General features: G+C 41.1%; 1 protein-coding gene across 1 annotated transcript in view; it reads left to right on the top strand.

Annotated features, from left to right (window-relative positions):
* The window catches only part of LOC137380641 (protein PALS2-like), a 183,819-nt gene that overhangs the window by 95,521 nt on the left and 65,677 nt on the right, over nt 1–22,621 (top strand). Inside the window, exons 2-3 of the mRNA XM_068052805.1 lie at nt 1,548–1,669; nt 13,670–13,822. Coding sequence (XP_067908906.1) covers nt 1,553–1,669; nt 13,670–13,822 — 270 coding nt within the window. The 5' untranslated portion in view covers nt 1,548–1,552. The remainder of the gene's footprint in view (nt 1–1,547; nt 1,670–13,669; nt 13,823–22,621) is intronic.

Genomic DNA, 22,621 nt, shown 5'->3' with positions numbered 1-22,621 from the left:
AGGAGAGGCAGTAGATTCAGAGGAGGCACCTCAAATTCTAAAATTAGTTGGACTAAATATTTAAGTGAGAACAAAAGCAGATTAAAATTTTTGCAGATAAATGTTCCACATAGGTGATACGCTCCATGAATAGTGCTGAAACCCTTGAAATTGAACATCTTGGACTCTCCGTGCTCAGTATAGCCAATCAATGTACAGGGATTCTTTTTCTCAACAGAGCTTTCTGGCACTTAATAATTTTTGTGGTTTGTGGGGTGCTTTCCATTAAATCCTCCTTGATAAATAGTCTCCAAATTGCATTCCAAATTTGATGAGCATCAATTGAGCATTTGCACTAATGTCATCCTTGTTCTTCTGTCATGTACCCAAGATACTAAAAAGCCAGTGCTGCATTTCCTTCCATATAGTGAAATTATTATAAATGATGCATTATTTGTGTTTCTGATAATTCATCTAGCCCAGTACACAGATTGACTGGAGCATGAGTCAGAGACCACTAAGCAAGGAGGTTTGATCCATTCAATGAAAGTGCCTTTCTGATGGGCAAAAGAAAATGATGTGGTTAATATCTTGGCATGTTTTAGGGTAGAGAGAGGGGAGAATTGTGAAGGAGGTTTTTTTTTCTCATTCTGAACTTGCTGTAAACTCCTCATGATTCCTCCCCTTTTCCACTCGATAATTAATCCGAAGTTTCTTTTGCACTAAAAAAAATTTATTTTATCCAGTTGAAATAAAATGACGGCGCATTTTGAGAATGCATACATTCAAATTATTCAGTTTAAATTAAGTGACTTTAAGTTAACAAGAATAGATTGTATCCTGCTCTGTATTGAGTTTTCTCTGTTCTGGGCTGCTCAATTCAGACTGCCTACGCTTCAATCATAATTTCTCCTCTTCCTTTACTTTCTTCCTGTGTACTAGGTTCCTCAGTCCAAGCCAGAGTGCTGAATATGTGATAGATTGACATTTGCGTTGCCCATGCATTTCCATTTGTTGATTGAATGGGCTGAATTTTGTTGAGCTCCCGACTTGACTGGCTCTGTGGCGGGGCCAGAAGTTCGCAGTGGCCGCCATGGAGCACAGCGTCAGGATTGCCGGGCAGGATCTTCTCGGCAGCGGCAAGGCTCCGTGGTACCCCGCCCCACCAAAACAAACTGCCACTTGGTGACGGGACCTAATTTTAAATATTTAAATAATGGAATTGAATGCATTTTTGCGGCTTTTTTTGCCCACTGCCGCTCCTGATAGCGGGAGAATAAAATTCAGCCTGCTATGTTTGAGGCTTTGCACTTATATTGAACCTGGGAAGCAGTGCAATTATGATAATTCATCAGAAATGTTTTTTTGAGAATCTCCTTATGTTAATGAGTAACTAAAATAATGTTTGCATTGTTTTAATAGCCTACCATCTACTAATGAAGCCTGATGTATGCATAAAATAATCTGAATATAAATAGCGAGTTTAAAATTTTGAGCAGTGTTTGTGATTTTTATGGCAGCTTCGCTAATTGGTGCTGAATTTTCTGTTTACTTTCATATCTCCTCAGCAGCAATGCAGCAGGTATTAGACAACCTCAATGAGTTGCCCATCTCTACAGGAGCTAAGGAGATAGACCTCATCTTCCTCAAAGGAATAATGGAGAGTCCTATTGTCAGATCTCTTGCCAAGGTGCTGTACTTACAGTTCTTTTAAATGCCTTATCCCTCATTGTATTTCATAAGGACTTGTTAACTACAGTAACATTAATTTATATAGCCCTATTAGCATAAAATATGTCCTAAGGTGCTTCATAGAAGATGTAGGGAAAAATAACAGGAAAGCAGATTAGAAGAGGTGACGAAAGACTTTCTTAGGTGGGTTGAGTAAGTTTTTGAAGGTGAAATTATTGAACAAATACGCGAATAGGCTCTGCTGTTAGTTATGGGCAGGGAGGGAATGCATAAGTGGTTAGTGTTAATGAATGGAACGTTTAGGGGGCTATAAGGAGAAAGAGATAGGGTGGGGTAAAGCCATTGAGGGATTTAAAGATACCAGTGAGAATTTTACACTTTGTTTTTTATTCATTCTTGGGATGTCGGCATTACTGGCAAGATGGGCTTTTTTTCCCCATTCCTAATTTCTCTCCAAGTTGGTGGTGCACCACCTTCTTGAATACAACTGAGTGGCTCGCTAGTCTGTTTGGAGTCAGTTAAGAATCGGCCACATTGCTGTGGGTCTGGAGTCATATAGGTCAACCTGGGTAAGGGCGACAGATTTCTTTCCCTAAAGGGCATTAGTGAACCAGATGGATTTTTATGATAATTTGGTAGTTTCTTGATCATCATTAATGACAGCTTTTTAAAAAAAATTTCCAGATTTATTTAATTAATTGAATTTAAATTCCCTAGCTGTTATGGTGAGATTTGGACTTTTGTCTCCAGATCATTAGTCCAAGCCTCTGGAATGCTAATCCTGTAACATAATCACAATGCTACCATTCCTATGTTGGAGACAGGAAGCTGATGTCGCTGAGCAAAGGCAAGGTAATGGGGCGAGCAGGACTTGGCATGAGATAGGTTACTTGTACCAGAGTTTTGGACAAGTTGGATTTAAAGAGGGTAGGGGGTGAATAGCTAGAAAGGAGAGCACTGGAGGTGACAAAGAAATGTAAAACCGTTTGAGGCAGAGGGGTCGTGCAGGTGATGATTGGGGATGAAAATAAGCAATGTTTGTGATGAGGATATGAGGTCTGAAGCACAGCCTTGGTCAATGGCAGTTAACAGAGCTATTAGCTATGTTCAATCAATAGTGAAATAAATGATGAATATGGAAGTTGTATTTATAACACACGGGATTGACCAAACTTCCTTCACTGTTGTAAAAACAAACAGAGCTAGTGCTTCAAAATACTGAGGATCTGAAAGTGCTGCTTATGATAGATCTTGAAGAACTTGAAATGTTTACGGGAATGTCGCAATTGATGTAATTTATCCATTTACCATAAAAGTGAATCTTTTTCAACTCTCTTATAATTACATTGGTAAGCGATGACTTCCTACATGTTAATGTAGTAATATTTATATTTATTTCAACTACTTCAATATTGAAAAACACCTGGAATTTGTTAGTGATGTCTATCTGTTGACATAGATCTGTGCAGATGGTGCCAGCAAATTCTGCTAACCATGGGTGGGTACGTATATTTAATAAATAAAAATGTATATAACCGTGGCTACGTGCATGGATTACACCTCCTACATTTCACTTCTCCAGTGTTGTCAAACTGTAGGCTTCCCTCCGCAGTACTGCTATATCCTAGAATCCCCTGAATCTTTTCCTTTCCACTATTATTGAATGCCACATACCTACCTTCAAACTACTACATGTTGTGTGCCACCTTGTGTATTCTGTGCATCTTTTAAAATAATAAAAAATGTATAGGTGAAGAAACAATTAATAATGAAGGCTGTTTATTTATGGTTTTGAAAGTTGTAGAATTTGATACCCAAAACACATTTTTTCAAAAATGCATTGATAAAATTTGTCATTCACTTTAAATCAGCAACCCTGATTAATTATCTGTTACGTGGCACAACACTACAATTCTAAATCAGTGTATTATCTAATTTTGTGTGGGAAGTGCCTTGGTAATCTGATAGTTACACCAGTAAGCATTTAAATCCTGACTATCCAAATGAAAGTTGCATTTTTTTTCATTTAAGCACGGTCCATCCACCATAGGAGTTGAGCTAGCTTGATTCGGTCTGGGGCTAGCATGTGAATAACACACACACACCTCCAGCATAGGATGAAAGACTGGTGGTGCTGCATGTTGTCTCCCACTCCTGCATGCAACAAAGCCCCAGCATTTGTTTCCCCAGCTAACAAGGTTGTGCTCTTTGCTTCTCTTGTAACACCTTTTAAGAGTACTGTGCACAATCCTGGAATTCATATAATTAAAATGATAGAGGCAGTAGAGATGATGCAAAAGTGATTCACAAGGATGATACCGGACCTGAGAAGTTATAACCATCGGGAGCTGAACAAGTACAGGGGAAAAACTATTTCCAATTTTCTTTCTCACTTCTGTTTTAAAGAGGGATAACTGTAATGGGGAAAGAAAGGCATCCTTTGGGGACTAATTTCTGTACAAAATACAACACCATGTAATCCATTAAATTTTATAATTGAATTGTTAAAAGAGGAATGTCCTACCTGAAATAGTGGTGGAAGAAAAATGCAAAAAAGCTTTTTAAATATTTGAAAGAGAATGATGTTAGAGTACAAGAATGAAGTAGGGGAATGGGAGCAATTGGATTGTTTTTTGAGAGTGGGCTGAAATAGATAGAATGGCCTCCTGAGCTATAAAATTCTCTGACTCCCCTGGTATATGTAGAATGCTTGATGAAGAAAAAAAAAGCTACCTTCAGTTAATATCCATCCTGCACATCCTGAAATTCGATGCTAGTGTGGGAAACCATGTCCAGTGTTCTGTCTGCAATTTCATGAGGGTGGTTTTATGTGTGACTAGCATGTGGTTTCCCTAGCACCAAGCAAGCTAGGCTTTCCTCTTATGGTCTTTGTGCCTTGCGATGTTTTACTGCATTAAATAATCTCCCCAGAAGAAACTGTATAAGTGCAAGTTGATCTGTGACAAATGGATATCATTTGAAGTGTTTGGAGTAGAACAAGGCCCCTAGCATAACTAGTATTTTTTAATTAAAGGGAGTAACTAAATAACCTAAAGTTAAGTCATGGTAGGAGATCTCGCACCCATGATATGTTCCTCCTACGCTATGTGAGAAATCAGGGTTGCTTCTAGTGTCCCTGACGCTCATGTGTGCAGGAAGTGTATCCATCTGCAGCTACTGCCAACCCGCATTACGGAGCTGGAGCTGCGGGTGGATTCACTGGAGCATCCGTGATGCTGAGATCATCATGGATAGAATGGTTAGCGAGGTGGTCACACTGCAGGCAAATGCTGCAGAGACAGAAAGGGAATGGGTGACCACCCTTCTTTCTTCCTTCTCCTCTTCTTTAGCCTCCTTGTCTCGGGAGACAATGGGTAAGCGCCTGGAGGTGGTCAGTGGTTTGTGAAGCAGCACCTGGAGTGGCTATAAAGGCCAATGCTAGAGTGACAGACTCTTCCACAGGTGCTGCAGAAAAAATTGGTTGTCAGGGCTGTTACACAGTTGGCTCTCTCCTTGCGCTTCTGTATTTTTTTCCTGCCAACTGCTAAGTCTCTTCGACTCACCACACTTCAGCCCCGCCTTTATGGCTGCCCGCCAGCTCTGGCGATCGCTGGCAACTGACTCCCACGACTTGTGATCAATGTTACAGGACTTCATGTCGCGTTTGCAGATGTCTTTAAAGCGGAGACGTGGACGGCCGGTAGGTCTGATACCAGTGGTGAGCTCGCTGTACAATGTGTCCTTGGGGATCCTGCCATCTTCCATGCGGCTCACATGGCCAAGCCATCTCAGACGCCGCTGACTCAGTAGTGTGTATAAGCTGGGGATGTTGGCCGCCTCGAGGACTTCTGTGTTGGAGATACGGTCCTGTCACCTGATGCCAAGGATTCTCCGGAGGCAGCGAAGATGGAATGAATTGAGATGTCGCTCTTGGCTGACATACATTGTCCAGGCCTCGCTGCCGTAGAGCAAGGTACTGAGGACACAGGCTTGATACACTCGGACTTTTGTGTTCTGTGTCAGTGCGCCATTTTCCCACGCTCTCGTGGCCAGTCTGGACATAGCAGTGGAAGCCTTTCCCATGCGCTTGTTGATTTCTGCATCGAGAGACAGGTTACTGGTGATAGTTGAGCCTAGGTAGGTGAACTCTTGAACTACTTCCAGAGCGTGGTTGCCGATATTGATGGATGGAGCATTTCTGACGTCCAGTCCCATGATGTTCGTTTTCTTGAGGCTGATGGTTAGGCCAAATTCGTTGCAGGCAGCCGCAAACCTGTCGATGAGACTCTGCAGACACTCTTCAGTGTGAGATGTTAATGCAGCATTGTCAGCAAAGAGGAGTTCCCTGATGAGGACTTTCCGTACTTTGGTCTTCGCTCTTAGGCGGGCAAGGTTGAACAACCTGCCATGTGATCTTGTGGAAAATTCCTTCTTCTGAAGACTTGAACACGTGAGAGAGCAGCAGGGAGAAGAAAATCCCAAACAGTACCATGGGTGACCACCAGGCAGGGTAGAAGAAGGCAGGTAGTGCAGGAGTCCCCTGTGGCCATCCCCCTCTCTAACACATATACCGCTTTGGGTACTGTTGGGGGAAATGGCTCAGAGGAAAGCAGCAAGAGCCAAGTTTATGGCACCATGGGTGACTCTGCTGCACAGGAGGGGAGGAAGAAGAGTGGCAGGGCTATCGTGGTAGGGGATTCAATTGTAAGGGAACAGACAGGCGTTTCTGCAGCCGCAAGTGAGACTCCAGGATGGCAGGTTGCCTCCCTGGTGCGAGGGTCAAGGATGTCTCTGAGCCGCTGCAGGGCATTCTGAGGGGGAGGGTGAGCAGCCAGTTGTCGTGGTACATATCAGTACCAACTACATAGGTTTAAAAAAAAAAGCGATGAGGTCTTACAAGCTGGAGTTGGGACGAAAATTAAAAAGTAGGACCTCCAGGGTCACCTCAATCTCAGGATTACTGCCGCTGTCACATGCTAGTGAGAGCAGAAATAGCAGGCTATATCAGGTGAATATGTGACTGGAGAAATGGTTTAAGGGGGAGGAATTCAGATTCCTGGGACATTGGGACGTGTTCTGGGGAAGATGGGACCAGTACAAGCTGGACGTGTTGCATCTGGGCAGGACCCAGGACCAGGGGGTGTTTGCTAGTGGGTTTAAAATAGAATGGCACGGGGATGGGAATCTGAGCAGGGAGACAGAGGAGGGGGAAAACGAGGAAAGAAATGAAAGACAGAAATGTAAGGCAGAGAAAACCAGGGCGAGAAACAAATGGGCCCATAGTGCAAAATAAAGCTAACAACGTTAAAAAGACAAGTCTAAAGGCATTGTGACTTAATGCGCAGAGCATCCGCAATAAGGTAGATGAATTAACAGCGCAGGTAGATATAAACGGCTTTGATACAGTTGTGATTATGGAGACATGGCTGCAGGGTGACCAAGGATGGAAACTGAACATCCAGGGGTATTCAGTATTTAGGAAGGACAGGCAAAAAGGGAAAGGAGGTGGGATAGCATTGTTAGTAAAGGAGGAAATCAATGCAATAATGAGGAAGGATATTGGCTTGGAAAATCATGATGTGGAATCTGTATGGGTGGAGCTAAGAAACACCAAGGGGCAGGAAATGTTGGGGGTTGTCTGTAGGTTCCCAAACAGTAGTGGAGATGTAAGGGATGACATTAAACAGGAAATTAGAGATGCATGCAATAAGAGTACAACTTTAATCACGGGTGACTTTGATCTACATATAGATAGGTCAAACAAAAAAAGCAATAATACTGTGCAGGAGGATTTCCTGGCGTGTGTATGTGATGGTTTTTTAGACCAATACGTTGAGGAACCAACGAGAGAACAAGCTATCCTAGACTGGGTATTGTCAATGAGAAAGGATTAGTTAACAATTTTGTTGTGCGGGGTCCCTTGGGGAGGAGCGACCATAACATGATAGAATTCTCCATTAAGATGGAGAGTGAAGTAGTTGAATCCGAAACTAGTATCCCGAATCTAAATAAGGGAAACTATGAAGGTATGCGGCACAAGTTAGCTATGGTAGATTGGGGAACTTTACTAAAAGGGTTGACAGTGGATATGCAATGGATTATATTTAAAGAACGTGTGCATGAATTACAACAATTATTCATTCCTGTCTGGAGCAAAAATAAAACCGAAAAGGTGGTTCAACCATGGCTTACAAAAGAAATTAGGGATAGTATTAGATCCAAAGAGGAGGAATATAAAATTGCCAGAAAAAGCAGTAAGTCTGAGGATTGGGAGCAGTTTAGAATTAAGCAGAGGAGGACAAAGAGGTTGATTAAGCAGGGGAAAATAGAGGATGAGTGTAAACTTGCGGGGAATGTAAAAACTGACTAAAAGCTTCTATAAATATGTGAAGAGAAAAAGATTAATGAAGACAAATATAGGTCCTTTACAGTCAGAAATGGGGGAAATTATAATGGGGCACAAAGAAATGGCAGAACAGTTAAACACATACTTTGGTTCTGCTTTCACAAAGAAGGATACAAATAACCTCCCAGAAATGTTAGGGAACCAAGGGTTTAACGAGAGGGAGGAATTGAAAGAAATCTGTGTAAGTAAAAAAAAAAATTGTGCTAGGGAAATTTAATGGGGTTAAAGGCTGACAAATCCCCAGGGCCTGATAATCTACATCCCAGAGTACTAAAGGAAGTGACCCTGGAAATTGTGGATGCATTGGTGGTCATCTTCCAAAATTCTATAGACTCTGGAGCTGTTCCTACAGATTGGAGGGTGGCAAATGTAATCCCACTATTTAAAAAAGGCGGGAGAGGAAAAAACAGGGAATTACAGACCAGTTGGCCTTGCATCAGTAGTGGGGAAAATGCTAGCGTCTATTATAAAGGATGTAATAGCAGAACACCTGGAAAGCATAAATGGGATTGGACAAAGTTAGCATGGATTTATGAAAGGGAAATCATACTTAACAAATCTACTCGAGTTTTTTGAGGATGTAACTAGTAGAATAGATCAGGGAAAACCAGTGGATGTGGTGTATTTGGATTTTCAGAAGGTTTTTGGTCAGGTCCCATGTAAGACTTGTGCGCAAAATTCAAGCATATGGGATTGGGGGTAATATACTGGCATAGATTGAGAATTGGTTGACACAGGAAACAGGGTGGCAGGCGGTGACTAGTGGGGTACCGCAGGGATCAGTACTTGGGCCCCAGCTATTCTCAATATATATTAATGACTTGGGTGAGGGAACTAAACGTAACATTTCCAAGTTTGCAGATGACACAAAGCTGTGGGGGAATGTGAGCTGTGAGGAGGATGCAAAGAGGCTGCAATGTGATTTGGACAAGTTGGGTGAGTGGGCAAATGCATGGCAGATGCAGTTTAAAGTGGATAAATGTGAGGTTATCCACTTTGGTTGTAAAAACTGAAAGGCAGATTATTATCTGAATGGTGATAGATTGGGAAAAGGGGAGGTGCAACGAGATCTAGGTGTCCTTGTACACCAGTCACTGAAAGCAAGCATTCAGGTGCAGCAGGCAGTTAGGAAGGTGAATGGTATGTTGGCTTTCATTGCAAGAGGATTTGAGTACAGGAGCAAGGATGTCTTGCTGCACTGATACACATCTGTAGTATTGTGTGCAGTTTTGGTCTCCTTATCTGAGGAAGGATGTTTTTGCTATGGAGGGAGTGCATAGAAGATTTACGAGGCTGATTCCTGAGATGGCAGGATTGACATATGAGGAGAGATTGGGTCGACTAGGCCTATAAACTAGGATTTAGAAGAATGAGAGGGAATCCTATAAAATTCTAACCGGACTAGACAGGCTAGATGTAGGGAGGATGTTTCCGATGGCTGGAGAGTCCAGAACCAGGGTTCACAGTCTCAGGATACAGAAAAAAAAAAGGTGGTTTATGGCAGATTCAGAGCACTGAAAACAGTGGAGGCCCAAGAGAAGTATAGAAAGTATAGGGGGGTACTTGAAAAGTAATTAGGAGAGCGAAGAGGGGATATGATAAAACACTGGCAGGCACGATAAAGGAAAATCCCAAGGCATTTAAGTATATTAAGGGCAAGACGATAAGCAGGGAAAGAGTCGGGCCCATTAGGGACCAACGTGGCAATCTGTGTGTGGAGCCGGAGGACATAGGTTATGTTTTAAATGATTACTTTTCATCTGTGTTCACTATGGAGAAGGTCGATGTCGGTGTAGAGATCAGGGAGGGCGATTGTAATATACTTGAACAAATTAGCATTGGAAGGGAGGAAGTACTAGCTGTTTTAGCGGGCTTAAAAGTGGATAAATCCCCAGGCCCAGATGAGATGTATCCCAGGTTGTTATGTGAGGCAAGGGAGGAGATAGCAGGGGCTCTGACACAAATTTTTAAATACTCTCTAGCCACAGGAGAGGTACCAGAAGACTGGAGGACAGTGAATGTGGTACCATTGTTCAAGAAGGGTAGCAGGGATAAACCAGGTAATTACAGGCCAGTGAGTAACATCAGCGGTAGGGAAACTATTGGAAAAAATTTGAGGGACAGAATTAATCTCCACTTGGAGAGGCAGGGATAGTCAGCATGGCTTTCTCGGGAGATCGTGCCTAACAAACTTGATTTGAATTTTTCGAGGAGGTGACTAGATGTGTAGATGAAGGTAAAGCAGTTGATGTAGTCTACATGGACTTCAGTAAGGCTTTTGATAAGGTCCATTATGGGAGATTAGTTAGGTAGGTAAGAGTCCATGGGATCTGGGCAAATTGGATCCAAAATTGGCTTAGTGGCAGGAGGCAGAGGGTGATGGTCGAGGGTTGTTTTTGCGAATGGAAGCCTGTGACCAGTTGTGTACCGCGAGGATCGGTGCTGGGAACCTTGCTGTTTGTAGGGTACATTAATGATTTAGACGTGAATATAGGAGGTATGATCAGTAAGTTTGCAGATGACACTAAAATTGGTGTCGTAAATAGTGAGGAAAGCCTTAGATTACAGGACGATATAGATGGGCTGGTAAGATGGGCAGAGCAGTTGCAAATGGAATTTAATCCTGAGAAGTGTGAGGTAATGCATTTTGGGAGGACTAACAAAGGCCAGGTAGGACCCTAGGAAGTACAGAGGGTCAGAGGGACCTTGGTGTACTTGTCCATAGATCATTGTAGGCAGCAGCACAGATAGATAAGGTGGTTAGGAAGGCATACAGGATACTTGTCTTTATTAGCCGAGGCATAGAATACAAGAGCAGGGAGGTTATGTTGGAGCTGTATAAAACGCAAGTTAGGCCACAGTTGGAGTACTATGTACAGTTCTGGTCACCACACTGTAGGAAGGATGTGATTGCACTAGAGAAGGTGCAGAGGAGATTCACCAGGATGTTGCCTGGGCTGGAGCATTTCAGCTATGAAGAGAGATAGGCAAGGGTTGTTTTCCTTACAGCAGAGAAGGCTGAGAGAGGACTTGATTGAGGTATACAAAATTATGAGGGGCATTGATAGGATAGATAGGAGAAACCTTTTCCCTTAGTGGAGGAGTCAATAACCAGGGGGCATAGATTTAAGGTAAGGGACAGGAGGTTTAGAGGGGATTTGAGGAAAAATTATTTCACCCAGAGGGTGTTTGGAATCTGGAACACACAGCATGAAGGGGTGGTAGAGGCAGGAACCCTCGCAACATTTAAGAAGTAATTAGATGAGCACTTGAAACGCCACAGCATACAAGGCTACGGGCCAAGTGCTGGAAAATGGGATTAGAATAGATAGGTGCTTGAAGGCCGGCACAGACACGATGTGCCGAAGGGCCTGTTTCTGTGCTGTATGACTCTATTTAGAACTGAGATGAGGAGAAATTTCTTCACTCAGAGGGTGGTGAACCTGTGGAATTCTCTACCACAGAAGGCAGTGGAGGCCAAGTCATTAAATATATTCAAGCAAGAGATAAATATATTAATGCCAAAGGGATGAAGGGCTATGAGGAGAAAGTGGGAACAGGGTACTGGATTAGACGATCAGCCGTGATCCTTTTTTGAATGGCGGAGAAGGGCCGAATGGCCTACTCCTGCTCCTATTTTCTATGTTTCTGTGAAGAATGAGGAAGGCTGTGCCAGGAAAGTAATCTTACCCCACAGTTCGTTTTATTCAAGTTATCGCACTCCAGCATGAGAAGCTCCTGCAAAATTCAAGAGCCGATTCTGTGCTGCCATTCAGATGTAGAGCATCCCAGAAAATTATCACTCTCCCTGATTTTAATGGACAGAAAATAATGGACTGAGTGTACAATTTCCCGTGATGTCAGTGCCTGACCCTGCCAGGAGTATACAGTCAAGCCATCCAAGTTCAAATAGAATGTTGTTTAATTGTATTTAAGCAGCTTTTTTTAAGATGCAAATATTAAGTGTGTTGTATCTGGCACCTGTACTTCTCTACGTATTTATAAATCCAGTCTAATTGCACCACAACATGTGTGTCTAGGAAAATGACACTACATCAGTGCAGATGTTACACCTCCGTGTTTGCTAGTTATTTAAGAAGAAATGCACCTTCATGAAAGTAGGACTTGTGCACTGGAATTTGTTTTTGATTTAAAAATGTGAGATCTTTTCAGCATGTGTGCTATCTGTGTCCTTAATGTTGAGGGCAGGAGAAAATAATTTGTCTTGCTTTTAACCTGATGGCTTGGCTGCTGTTCATTGTAGTTTAAAATGTTTTTGAATATGAATTGTATTGTTGTAGCAGGGCAGTAATACTTCTGCATTGTAATAATGCTGATGCCAGGTGGATTCATTTTTAAATCCTTCACCGGATTATAGGAATTGAATTTGAAATCTAAGAATGTGCCAAAGGCTTTCCACTAGATATTCAACAGGTGTAATCATGTGCTTTATAATATGGAAAAATTGAGCCCAACAAAGAACGTTTTTTTTTTGATACAGCTCATCTGACACTGCTGCCATTTTTGAAGATGGTTTTCTTTAATGTTTTTTAACAAATTGCTTTTCTTTTAAAGGGTAAGTATATCCAGCAAACTGAATTTATTAATATTTTGTTAAACAATTAACCATATCTGCCTTTGGGAACCCACTTAGGTTTTTAAGCTAATTATAGCTTATAATTTAGCATCTTTTTAACAGTGAAAGATTTGAGTTATAGTTAGACCAAAGTGCAATGCTTATTGGCATTAAAAAAAAAAACATTTTTTCTGAGAACCTCTCACATTATTTACGTGGAAATGTAAGGTGAACCCGGGTATTTGGCTCCAAGTGTGAATAGGAAATTTTCTTCCTTATTAATGTGGAATTGCAGGATTGTTATAGCACAGGAGGAGGCTATTTGGCCTTTTGTGTCTGCGCTAGCTCTCCGAAATGGATTGTATCAAGCAATCCATAAGTGATGGACATGTGTATGTTTTGCTCATGTGACGTGTAGTGACAAAAGTAGAGAGGGAAATTGGAGAAATTTGTAAGGAAAAAAGATGAAGGCTTTAGTTCAAAATATATAAGTAGCACTATATCTCATTTTCTAATGACATTTGTTCACAACTGACAAAATCAAAACTCTGATTAATGTAACCTGTAACTAGTAAAAGAGGTTCAGGATGAAGTCCATTGTTGGAACAGTATATAGATAACTTTACATCTGATCTTTGTGGTTCCTAACCTGAGAGTGTTTTTTTTCTAAAACTAGTTTCAAAAGTAGGAATGTTCTCCTTCCAAGCATTACCAAAATTTGGGAGTAAAATAGAATGGTCATGCAGTGCAGTCAGTTATCAACTTGATTGCATTTCTTTGTCTTCAAACAAGTCAAGTTTATCCCATTATCTTTGTAACGAGAAAGTGCTAGTTGGCAGTGATTGATATGAACCCCTTTCTAGAGGATACAGAATATATTTTTGCAAACGCTTCTTGTGTGTCTAACTTGCCTGTGTTTACTAGTATTTAATGATTTTTATTGTATCTCAATAATATTGGACATCTGTAAAGATGCTGAGAGAAGTTGTATGTCCTACCACGTTTGTCTGCTACAGGCTCATGAGCGACTTGAAGAAACTAAACTGGAAGCTGTAAGAGAGAATAATGTGGACCTTGTGAAGCAAATTCTTGAAGACATCAGCTGCATAGTCCACCATAATGAGACTGCTACAGAGCTGGCCAGAATTCTGAAGGAGCCACACTTTCAGGTACAGGCTACAATTGTACAGTATTTCCTTTAGGTTTCTGATATAAACAAAATTTGTACAGTAGACCAATAATAAACATTGTCAACTGATGCTAGCGAATGTTCAGGTGAAGGGACATTTATTGGTAACTAAAGGAAGGATGAAAAAGTGATGACCAGAACTGTTTTTAATGTAATGGATATTTTGCCAAGGTTTATTTTTATAATTGTTACTCTGATGGTAGAAAGAACAATTAATAGTTATTCAGGATAACACTATTAGCCATAAATTCTCGTGAAAGTCTTTACATATTTAGTCAAAATGTTTAATTTTTTTGAAGCAAAAATTAGGCGGAAGTCATGCAAATTATTTTGGTAAGGCCCTTTTCATTAGGTGGGTGTTCTATATTCATTTCCTTTTTCCCTTTCCAATCCCTTGTGTTTAATTCCTTCAGTTTGGTTTCTGTCTTGACTTTTATAATTATTATATCTTCTTCCACAAAATGTATTTGTAAAGAATCAATAGCTTCCCTGCCTGCAACATTTGTTCATATATCTGATAGCCATTTGTTAGACTCTAACTTTGTCAACACTTGCAGAACAGGTTGAAGTAAAAATAAATCTGAACAGTTCACGGGGTTGATTCTATCTGGAATCACTGAATTGTTATTTCTCTCTCTGCTTAAACATAAGTATATTTTATTTTCTCCATAAGGTGACAGTAGCTGGAAATAATTGGGAACGAGAAACATTAGTTTTGATAATTTTGTCTAAAAAAAAATTCCTCAATGTGTAATTGGTAAACGTCTACACAATCTAAAACCAAAAGAGAGCCAGTCTTTCACTTCTAGCAAAGTTACCTAACCATTAGGCACGAAGTGGGTCTGAGGAAGGACCATTGAGTGGCTGCAGAATTTTCTGCTTTTTACAACATCTTCCAGATGCTCTGAGGCATAATTTTAATATGATGCATTGAGCAGCTACATTGTTCCTCCTGCAAAAGGACTCCATGATTGACCAAAGGAATTTAAGAATTTGCTTCTTAAACACATTGCACCAATTTTAAGTGTTCCCAAATTAATTTGAGCTCATTAACATTATTGAGCAATGTTTACTCATAGAATAAAATGTTACAACACAATTTTCCTATGAACAATCATATCTTGTGTTTTGAGTTGACCCATGCGCACTGACATTGGTAAAAGCAGGAAATCACCAAAAATGTGTCTCTAAATAATATTGTCTATGCAGTAGATATTTGGCTAATGTTGCAAAATACTTGAAATTTTGAATTGTGATACATTTTAATAATATAAATGTCACATCTTGAGTTTAGTCTAAATTGTTCACAGGTATGTAGTGGGTCAACAGCTTTGCTCTGTTTTATAATCACACTTGTGGGGCTGAATTTTACCAGCCCCTCAATGCCGTGGGTTGCGGCGGGGGTGGGGCAGTAAAAGTCTGGGGGAGAGGCCCACTGCATATTACTGGTGGCGGGGAGACTTTGGTGTGGCGGGGTCTTCATTTAAATAGCTAAATTAACAAAAATTAGATACAAATGAATTTACCTGCTGGCGGCGGCCGTCCCACGCTGATTTTACAGCCGCCAAACGCAACTCACGGGCCTTCAGAACTCTGCCCGAAGCGAAAACTGGTGAGGAGGAATAAAATTTTCAGGGTGGGGGAAACACTTTTTATTGGCTGTGGGGATGGTGGGAAGGGGTTGAAGGGCAGATGTTAGAAGGTTGGGGGATAAAGGTCGGGTAGGAAATTAAATAAGTTTTGTTAATATCAGGCAATGAAAAGACCATTGGGGGGGTTTGGGAAAGGGCCTCCATCTCCTAATTAAGAGAAATCACGTCTACTGTACCTCTTAAAACATTAAAGTCTTTGCTAAGGGCTTAAAGCCCTTTAAAAATGGTGTCTTCACAGTGGCACCGGACACCGTTACTGGTGACGCGATGGCTGCCCCCTCTACATCATCGGGGATGGCCGCCCAGCCCCCGCGCATAATATCGCGGGGGCTGTGGGGCGGCATTTCCATGTCGGAAGGCCGCTGCACGCTCAGCGAGCGACCGTGAAGCGCAATATGCTGATAAAATTCAGCCCATGATATTTTCCAAATATGCAGTTCAGAGTCCTGTGATCCTCTGAGGAGCGAGCCTACAAACACAAAGATCTAGCCATAGAAATACAAAAATCCCCAGCATTTTAAAATTTATGAATGTTTTTATTTAAAAATGAAAATCTATATTTAAAAATAAGTAAACATGTAATTGTTTTATTTACCAAAGAGGTTCCTCCTCCTAAATTTTAGTTAATCTGTTTTATTTATTACATGTTCTCCCAACTTAAAACCTCTATTGCTGAGACATCTGTGTAACAGATTTTACAGTATAATCTTTATAATCCCTGACTGTGATCCCTACAGTGCCAGGAAAGCTGAATAAAGCAGTTTTATTTAAAGTGTAACCTAGTTTTTATTCTCATCAAACATTTCATTTTAAGGTACTCTCACTTCTGTAAGATTTTCTTGCCACGGCCATTGCTGCGATTGACTTATTTTAATCTGGTGCACTGTTTTAAATGTGGGAGATGGTCAAAACATGCTTGTCGCTGTAGCTGTGCCAAATATCTTGTTTTTGTCATATGGCCTTAACAAAATACAGCTTAAATCCACATTTGAATTGCTGGTGCGATATGTGTGGTGTGCGTTTCTGAAATTATACCAAATAATTTACAACGATGTTGAGAGTGCACTGTCCACTTAAAGTAATTTTCTAATGGCTGTACTCGTTTCAGTTTTTCAAATGAAAGTTGAGTTAAGCAGCTAATTTGAACTAGGTTCAGTTCTGAGTTCCTTGCTTTTGCAGTGGGACATTTTTTTTTCATTGTATTTACGTTAAACAGGAGATATTAAAAACCGGTGGTATTAGTAACATGGGAATGGATGGTGTGCATCGTCCATTATATTCTGGTATTAGAAATATCAAATTAGGTTGAGTTTTAGATTTTTTAAAAATTCCTTCTGCAAGCGTTCTACTTCTCAATTTAATTTAGAAAAAGTTGTGCATTTTGTATGTGATCTAAGGGAGAATTTTGAATATGATCCATGCATGACAAGCATGGGAAAGTTTGAGGCTGTTGGCTTTCCGATTTGTTTTAAGATCTCACTCAGTCCCAGAGGACGAAGTAATTTGTTTTCCTTTTTTTTTTGTTTCCTCTCATCCCACCTCTGTCTCCTACACCATGAGCTCAAAAATTGTCTTGTCCTCAACATTCTTTTCTTTATATTTCTAATACTGACACTTTTAGCATTCTAAAGGCAACAGACAAGTAGAAAATATTTCCAATATGCATGTGACTTTGGAACGCATTGGTCTATGTTTGGACTTTAGAGGAGAAAATGCCCCACAATTTTACAAGCATTACAGTTACTGGTTGGAAAGTCTAGGCAGCAGAGGTACAAGTCCCTGTTATGAGCACCTGGCAATACATCAGTCAGGGAACAGAGCTTTTGCACAATTTACCCCTTTAGTTGCCTTTGCTGCCTTTGTCTTTGCTTCATTGATTTATTGGTTCTGTCACTAAAGTGAAGACTGAATAAAACCTTGTTTGAAATTGAACACAACTTAGCAAAATAACTTGTTCCTTTTTTCCACGAAAGGAAACTTGTTTGTTCTTGTAGTTTGATATATTAATCTTTCATTGGGTCCACTGCATTTTAATCATTCTTGGTTGTCTTTCATTTCCTGGAATTGTTTCTGGCAAAAGTTAAATAGCAATTTGCAAGATGCTTCTTAATCTCAGAACTTTTCTGCAAGTGAGCATTTAATTGCTATAGCATGTGGGGTCCAAGTGGTGTGTGTGCCTTTTTAAAAAAAAGTTCTACCTTTTAATCTGTTTTGATCCCTGTCAAGTGAAGAAGCCAAGAGTGAAGTTACTACTTGCAGAGAGGACTTAGAAGGGAGGTTCTGATGAAAGGTCACAGACTTAAACTGTTAACTCCATTTCACTCCACAGTTGCTGCCAGACCTTGAGTATTTCCAGCATGCTCTGTTTTTATTTTAGAAGGGAGAGTACTGCTTTAGCTTGTATGTGCTACTATGCTATTGATTAATTTGATATTCTGTATGTTGGAACAGCAAAAATGTAACTTATAATTCCAGCCTTACAGCCGCCACCAACCAAACTCTCTGTCCCATTGATTCTGTCCTTGATGCATCCCTCTTGCCCTTTGCTGAGCATTGGCAGCTGAGCCATCTTGGTCACCTCTCTACCTCTTTCTTTTAAGATCTCCTGAAAAACCCACCTCTTTGACCAAGATTTTGGTTACCCTTGCTAATATCTCCTCCTTTGGCTTGGCACACATTTTTGTCTGATTACCTGCATAGTATTACACATATACAGCACAAAAACAGGCCACTTGGCCCAACAGGTCTAATTGGATGACTATTCTCCACACAAGTTTTCTTCCATCCTGTTCACCTAACCCTGTCAACATATTTTTCTTTTCTGTTCTCCCTCATGTTTATGTGGCTTCCCCTTAAATGCATCTATGCTTGTCACCTCAATTACTCCTTGTGGTAGCAGCTACCACATTCTTACCACTATCCGGATAAAGTAGCTTCTCCTGAATTCCTTATTGGATTTATTAGTGACTATTTTGTGTTTATGGCCCCTAGTTTTAGTCTTGCTATTAAGTGAAATCATTTTTACTTCTATCCTATTAATCCCTTTCATAATCTTAAAGACCTCTGTCACTCCTCAGTCTTCTCTTTTCTAGTCTGTTCAATCTTTCCGGATGGGTATATCCTCTCAATTTTAGTATCATTCCTGTGAATTTTTTTTGCATGTTCTCCAGTTCCTTTATATCCTTTTATATAATATAAAGACCAGAGCTGTTCACGGTACTCCAAGTGTGGTCTAACCAAAGTTATATACGAGTTTAACATAACCTCTCTGCTTTTCAATTCTATCCCTCCTAGAAATTAACCCAGGTGCTTGGTTTGTCTCTTTTAATGGCCTTATTAACCTGTGTTGCCTACTTTTTGTAACTTGTTTTTGCGTACCCAGATCCCACTGCTCCTCTACCCTATTTGGACCCTTATTTTCCAAAAAGTATGAGGCCTCCTTATTCCTACCAAATATCTGTATTGAAGTTTATTTGCCAATTGTGCATGCGTTCTGCAAGTTTATTAATGTCTTCCTGTATTTTGCCACAGTTCTCCTCTGTATTAACTATACCCTCGGCAAATTTTGAAATTATATTTCCGATCCCTGATTCTAAATGGTGGACAACAATGATTCCGGGACTGAACTTTGTGGAACATCATTTTGCCAATCTGAATGGCTACCTTTAACCCCTATTCTCTCTCTTCTGTTTTTTAGCCAGCTTAGTGTTCATTTTGCTACTTGTCTGTTGACTCCACATGTTCTGACCATAGTCTTGAGCCTACTATCCAGTACCTTTTTGAAGGCCATTTGGAAATCCTAGTTGATATTCTCTGAAGCATCTGTGGGTGTTCTGTACATTAAAGGCTTTATATAAATTGTTATAATCCCCACTGCACCCATCTATCTTAATGGTGTTTACTTAATCAAGTTAGCTGTGTAAAGTAGGAGTTTGTAACCTCTTTTTTTTTTAAACCCGAAGAGCCTTTTTTAAAAAAAAAAAATTGCCAAAAGTAAAAACTGTTGGGAACCATAAATTGAAATTTCAACATCTCGAACTAAATACGTAGAGAATTGCCAAGTGTCTCTGGTAGAATACATAATTTGCATACATATTATAATACATGTATTGATATGTAGTAATAGAAAAAAAATTTAAATTACAATAGACCTAACTCTGAATTATTGTTTATTTGACTTTTACTATAATTTTGTCAGTAGTCTTTATAAAACACTAACTTAAAATGCTTAGAATTAAGACTTTTTTTTTGGGGCTATTCATTCTCTTGATTTAAAAAATAAAGCTTCTAATTGCACATTCAGAATAGTTTATCATCTCAATCGAAACAATAATGGTCATCACCGTAAAACCTGTTCCTCAACCCAAAGACATTGTCTATAACTACTTCTTTGGCCTCCTTGTCTCGAGTGACAATGGGTAAGCACCTGGAGGTGGTCAGTGCTTTGTGAAGCAATGCTTGGAGTGGCTATAAAGGCCAATTCTAGAGTGACAGACTCTTCCACAGGTGCTGCAGATAAAGTTGGTTGTCGGGGCTGTTACACAGTTGGCTCTTCCCTTGCGCTTCTGTCTTTTTTCCTGCCAACTGCTAAGTCTCTTTGACTCGCCACACTTCAGCCCCGCCTTTATGGCTGCCCGCCAGCTCTGGCGATCACTGGCAGCTGACTCCCATGACTTGTGATCAATGTCACAGAACATCATGTCACGTTTGCAGACGTCTTTAAAGCGGAGACGTGGACAGCCGGTCCATCTGATACCAGTGACAAGCTCACTGTACAATGTGTCCTTGGGGATCCTTCCATCTTCCATGTGGCTCACGTGGCCAAGCCATCTCAAGCGCCTCTGGCTCAGTAGGGTGTATGTGCTGGGGATGTTGGCCGCCTCGAGGACTTCTGTGTTGGAGATACGGTCCTGCCACCTGATGCCAAGGATTCTCCGGAGGCAGCGAAGATGGAATGAATTGAGACGTCGCTCTTGGCTGACATACATTGTCCAGGCCTCACTGCCATAGATCAAGGTATTGAGGACACAGGCTTGATACATTCGGACTTTTGTGTTCCGTGTCAGTGTGCCATTTTCCCACACTCTCTTGGCCAGTCTGGACATAGTGGAAGCCTTTCCCATGCGCTTGTTGATTTCTGCATCGAGAGACAGGTTACTGGTGATAGTTGAGCCTAGGTAGGTGAACTCTTGAACCACTTCCAGAGCATGGTCGCCAGTATTGATGGATGGAGCATTTCTGACGTCCTGTCCCATGATGTTCGTTTTCTTGAGGCTGATGGTTAGGCCAAATTCGTTGCAGGCAGCCGCAATCCTGTTGGAGTCTCTGCAGACACTCTTCAGTGTGAGATGTTAATGCAGCATCGTCAGCAAAGGGGAGTGCCCTGATGAGGACTTTCCGTACTTGGGTCTTCGCTCTTAGATGGGCAAGGTTGAACAACCTGCCATCTGATCTTGTGTGGAGTAAAATTCCCTCTTAAGACTTGAACACATGTGAGAGCAGCAATGAGAAGAAGATCCCAAACAGTGTAGGTGCAAGAACACAGCCCTGTTTCACGTCACTCAGGATAGGAAAGGGGTCTGACGAGGCGCCACTATGCTGAATTGTGCCTTTCATATTGTCATGGAATGAGGCGATGATACTTAGTAGCTTTGATGGACATCCGATCTTTTCTAGTAGTCTGAAGAGACCACGTCTGCTGACGAGGTCAAAGGCTTTGGTGAGATCAATGAAAGCAACGTAGAGGGGCATCTGTTGTTCGCGGCATTTCTCCTGTAGCTGGCGAAGGTGAATCTCTCTGCTCGAAAGCCACACTGTGCCTCAGGGTAGACACGCTCAGCCAGCTTCTGGAGCCTGTTTAAAGCAACTCGGGTGAAGACTTTCCCCACTATGCTGAGCAGGGAGATTGCACGGTAGTTGTTGCAGTCACCGCGGTCACCCTTGTTCTTATAGTGGGTGATGATATTGGCATCGCGCATGTCCTGTGGTACTGCTCTCTTGTCCCAGCACAGGCAAAGCTGTTCGTAGAGTGCTGAAAGTATAGCAGGCTTGGCATTCTTGATTATTTCAGGGGTAATCTATAAGTATGGTGTAGCTATACCAGTCAAACAGGTTTATTTAGAACACAATGATTTTTGTTAAAATCATTTGAAAATGTAAAGTACAGCATAATAATTAGCTTTTTATCCCCACAATAAAAGCACGACACTTACTTTTCTTGACTTAACCTTTTTTTAGGCTTTTTTCATGTTAATGTGATCCAACTTGAAAAGGTTGGGAGACACAAATGAGATGTTAAAGAACCACATGTGGCTCCGGAGCCGCAGATGCAGACCCCTTGTACTGCAACCCAACAGCCTGTCAATGTTGTATTTTGTCCACAGCACCACCCTTGTTTATTTCATGAAAGTTACGTGGGGTAGGGTGTGGCAGCAAGGAGAGGAAGAGGGACAAGTTGAAGGAGTGACACCCATAATAGTGCTCCGAGGATTCAGATTGTCAACTTACAAAAAGCATCCTTGGACTATACCAATGTGTGGAAGTCGATTTTAACTTATTTCACCAGGTGGTAACTGATTCAAATTGGGGGTCCGTATCCTCACTACCCCATTAACCCTGGTGGTGCATCTGCTGTCATTTCAAAAGGGCTTATTTTTTAAGCAGTAGGCCCATTTCTGTGTGCAGATCATGGTCTGCTCTGCTGCAGGTATGGATGGGAGACCAGCAAACTCCGTTTGAAATCCCAAAAGTCAAAATCAACCCCATGCATTCAGTATTGAATTGGGGATAGCAGATGAACAAAGAGATGCCCCAACTGCAACCACATTGCCACTTTCCATCTCTGCCCCTCATCTCCCATCTTTTCGAAATCATGGCCATCTTTAACCATGATGATGTCCCAGGAGTGTGCCTCGAAAGTAATGTCATTGTTAATTATACTGAATTTTGAGGCAGGAATTATAATTTAAATAGAGAAGGGAAAAATCTGGAAAAAGCAGTTCTGTTTTCTGAGTGGCACCACCTGTTAGCCTTTATTAACTTTAGAGTTTGGCTGTGTGCTGTAGGCTCAAAAGAAGTGTAGTGTGGGAGGGGACTACTGAGAATATTGGGAAACCGAGGAAGATATT

This window comes from Heterodontus francisci, chromosome 2, assembly GCF_036365525.1.
Source record: "Heterodontus francisci isolate sHetFra1 chromosome 2, sHetFra1.hap1, whole genome shotgun sequence".
NCBI classification, from domain to species: Eukaryota; Metazoa; Chordata; class Chondrichthyes; order Heterodontiformes; family Heterodontidae; genus Heterodontus; species Heterodontus francisci.
The sequence above is the reverse complement of the archived record's forward strand: the minus strand, read 5'-3'. Positions and strand labels throughout refer to the sequence as shown.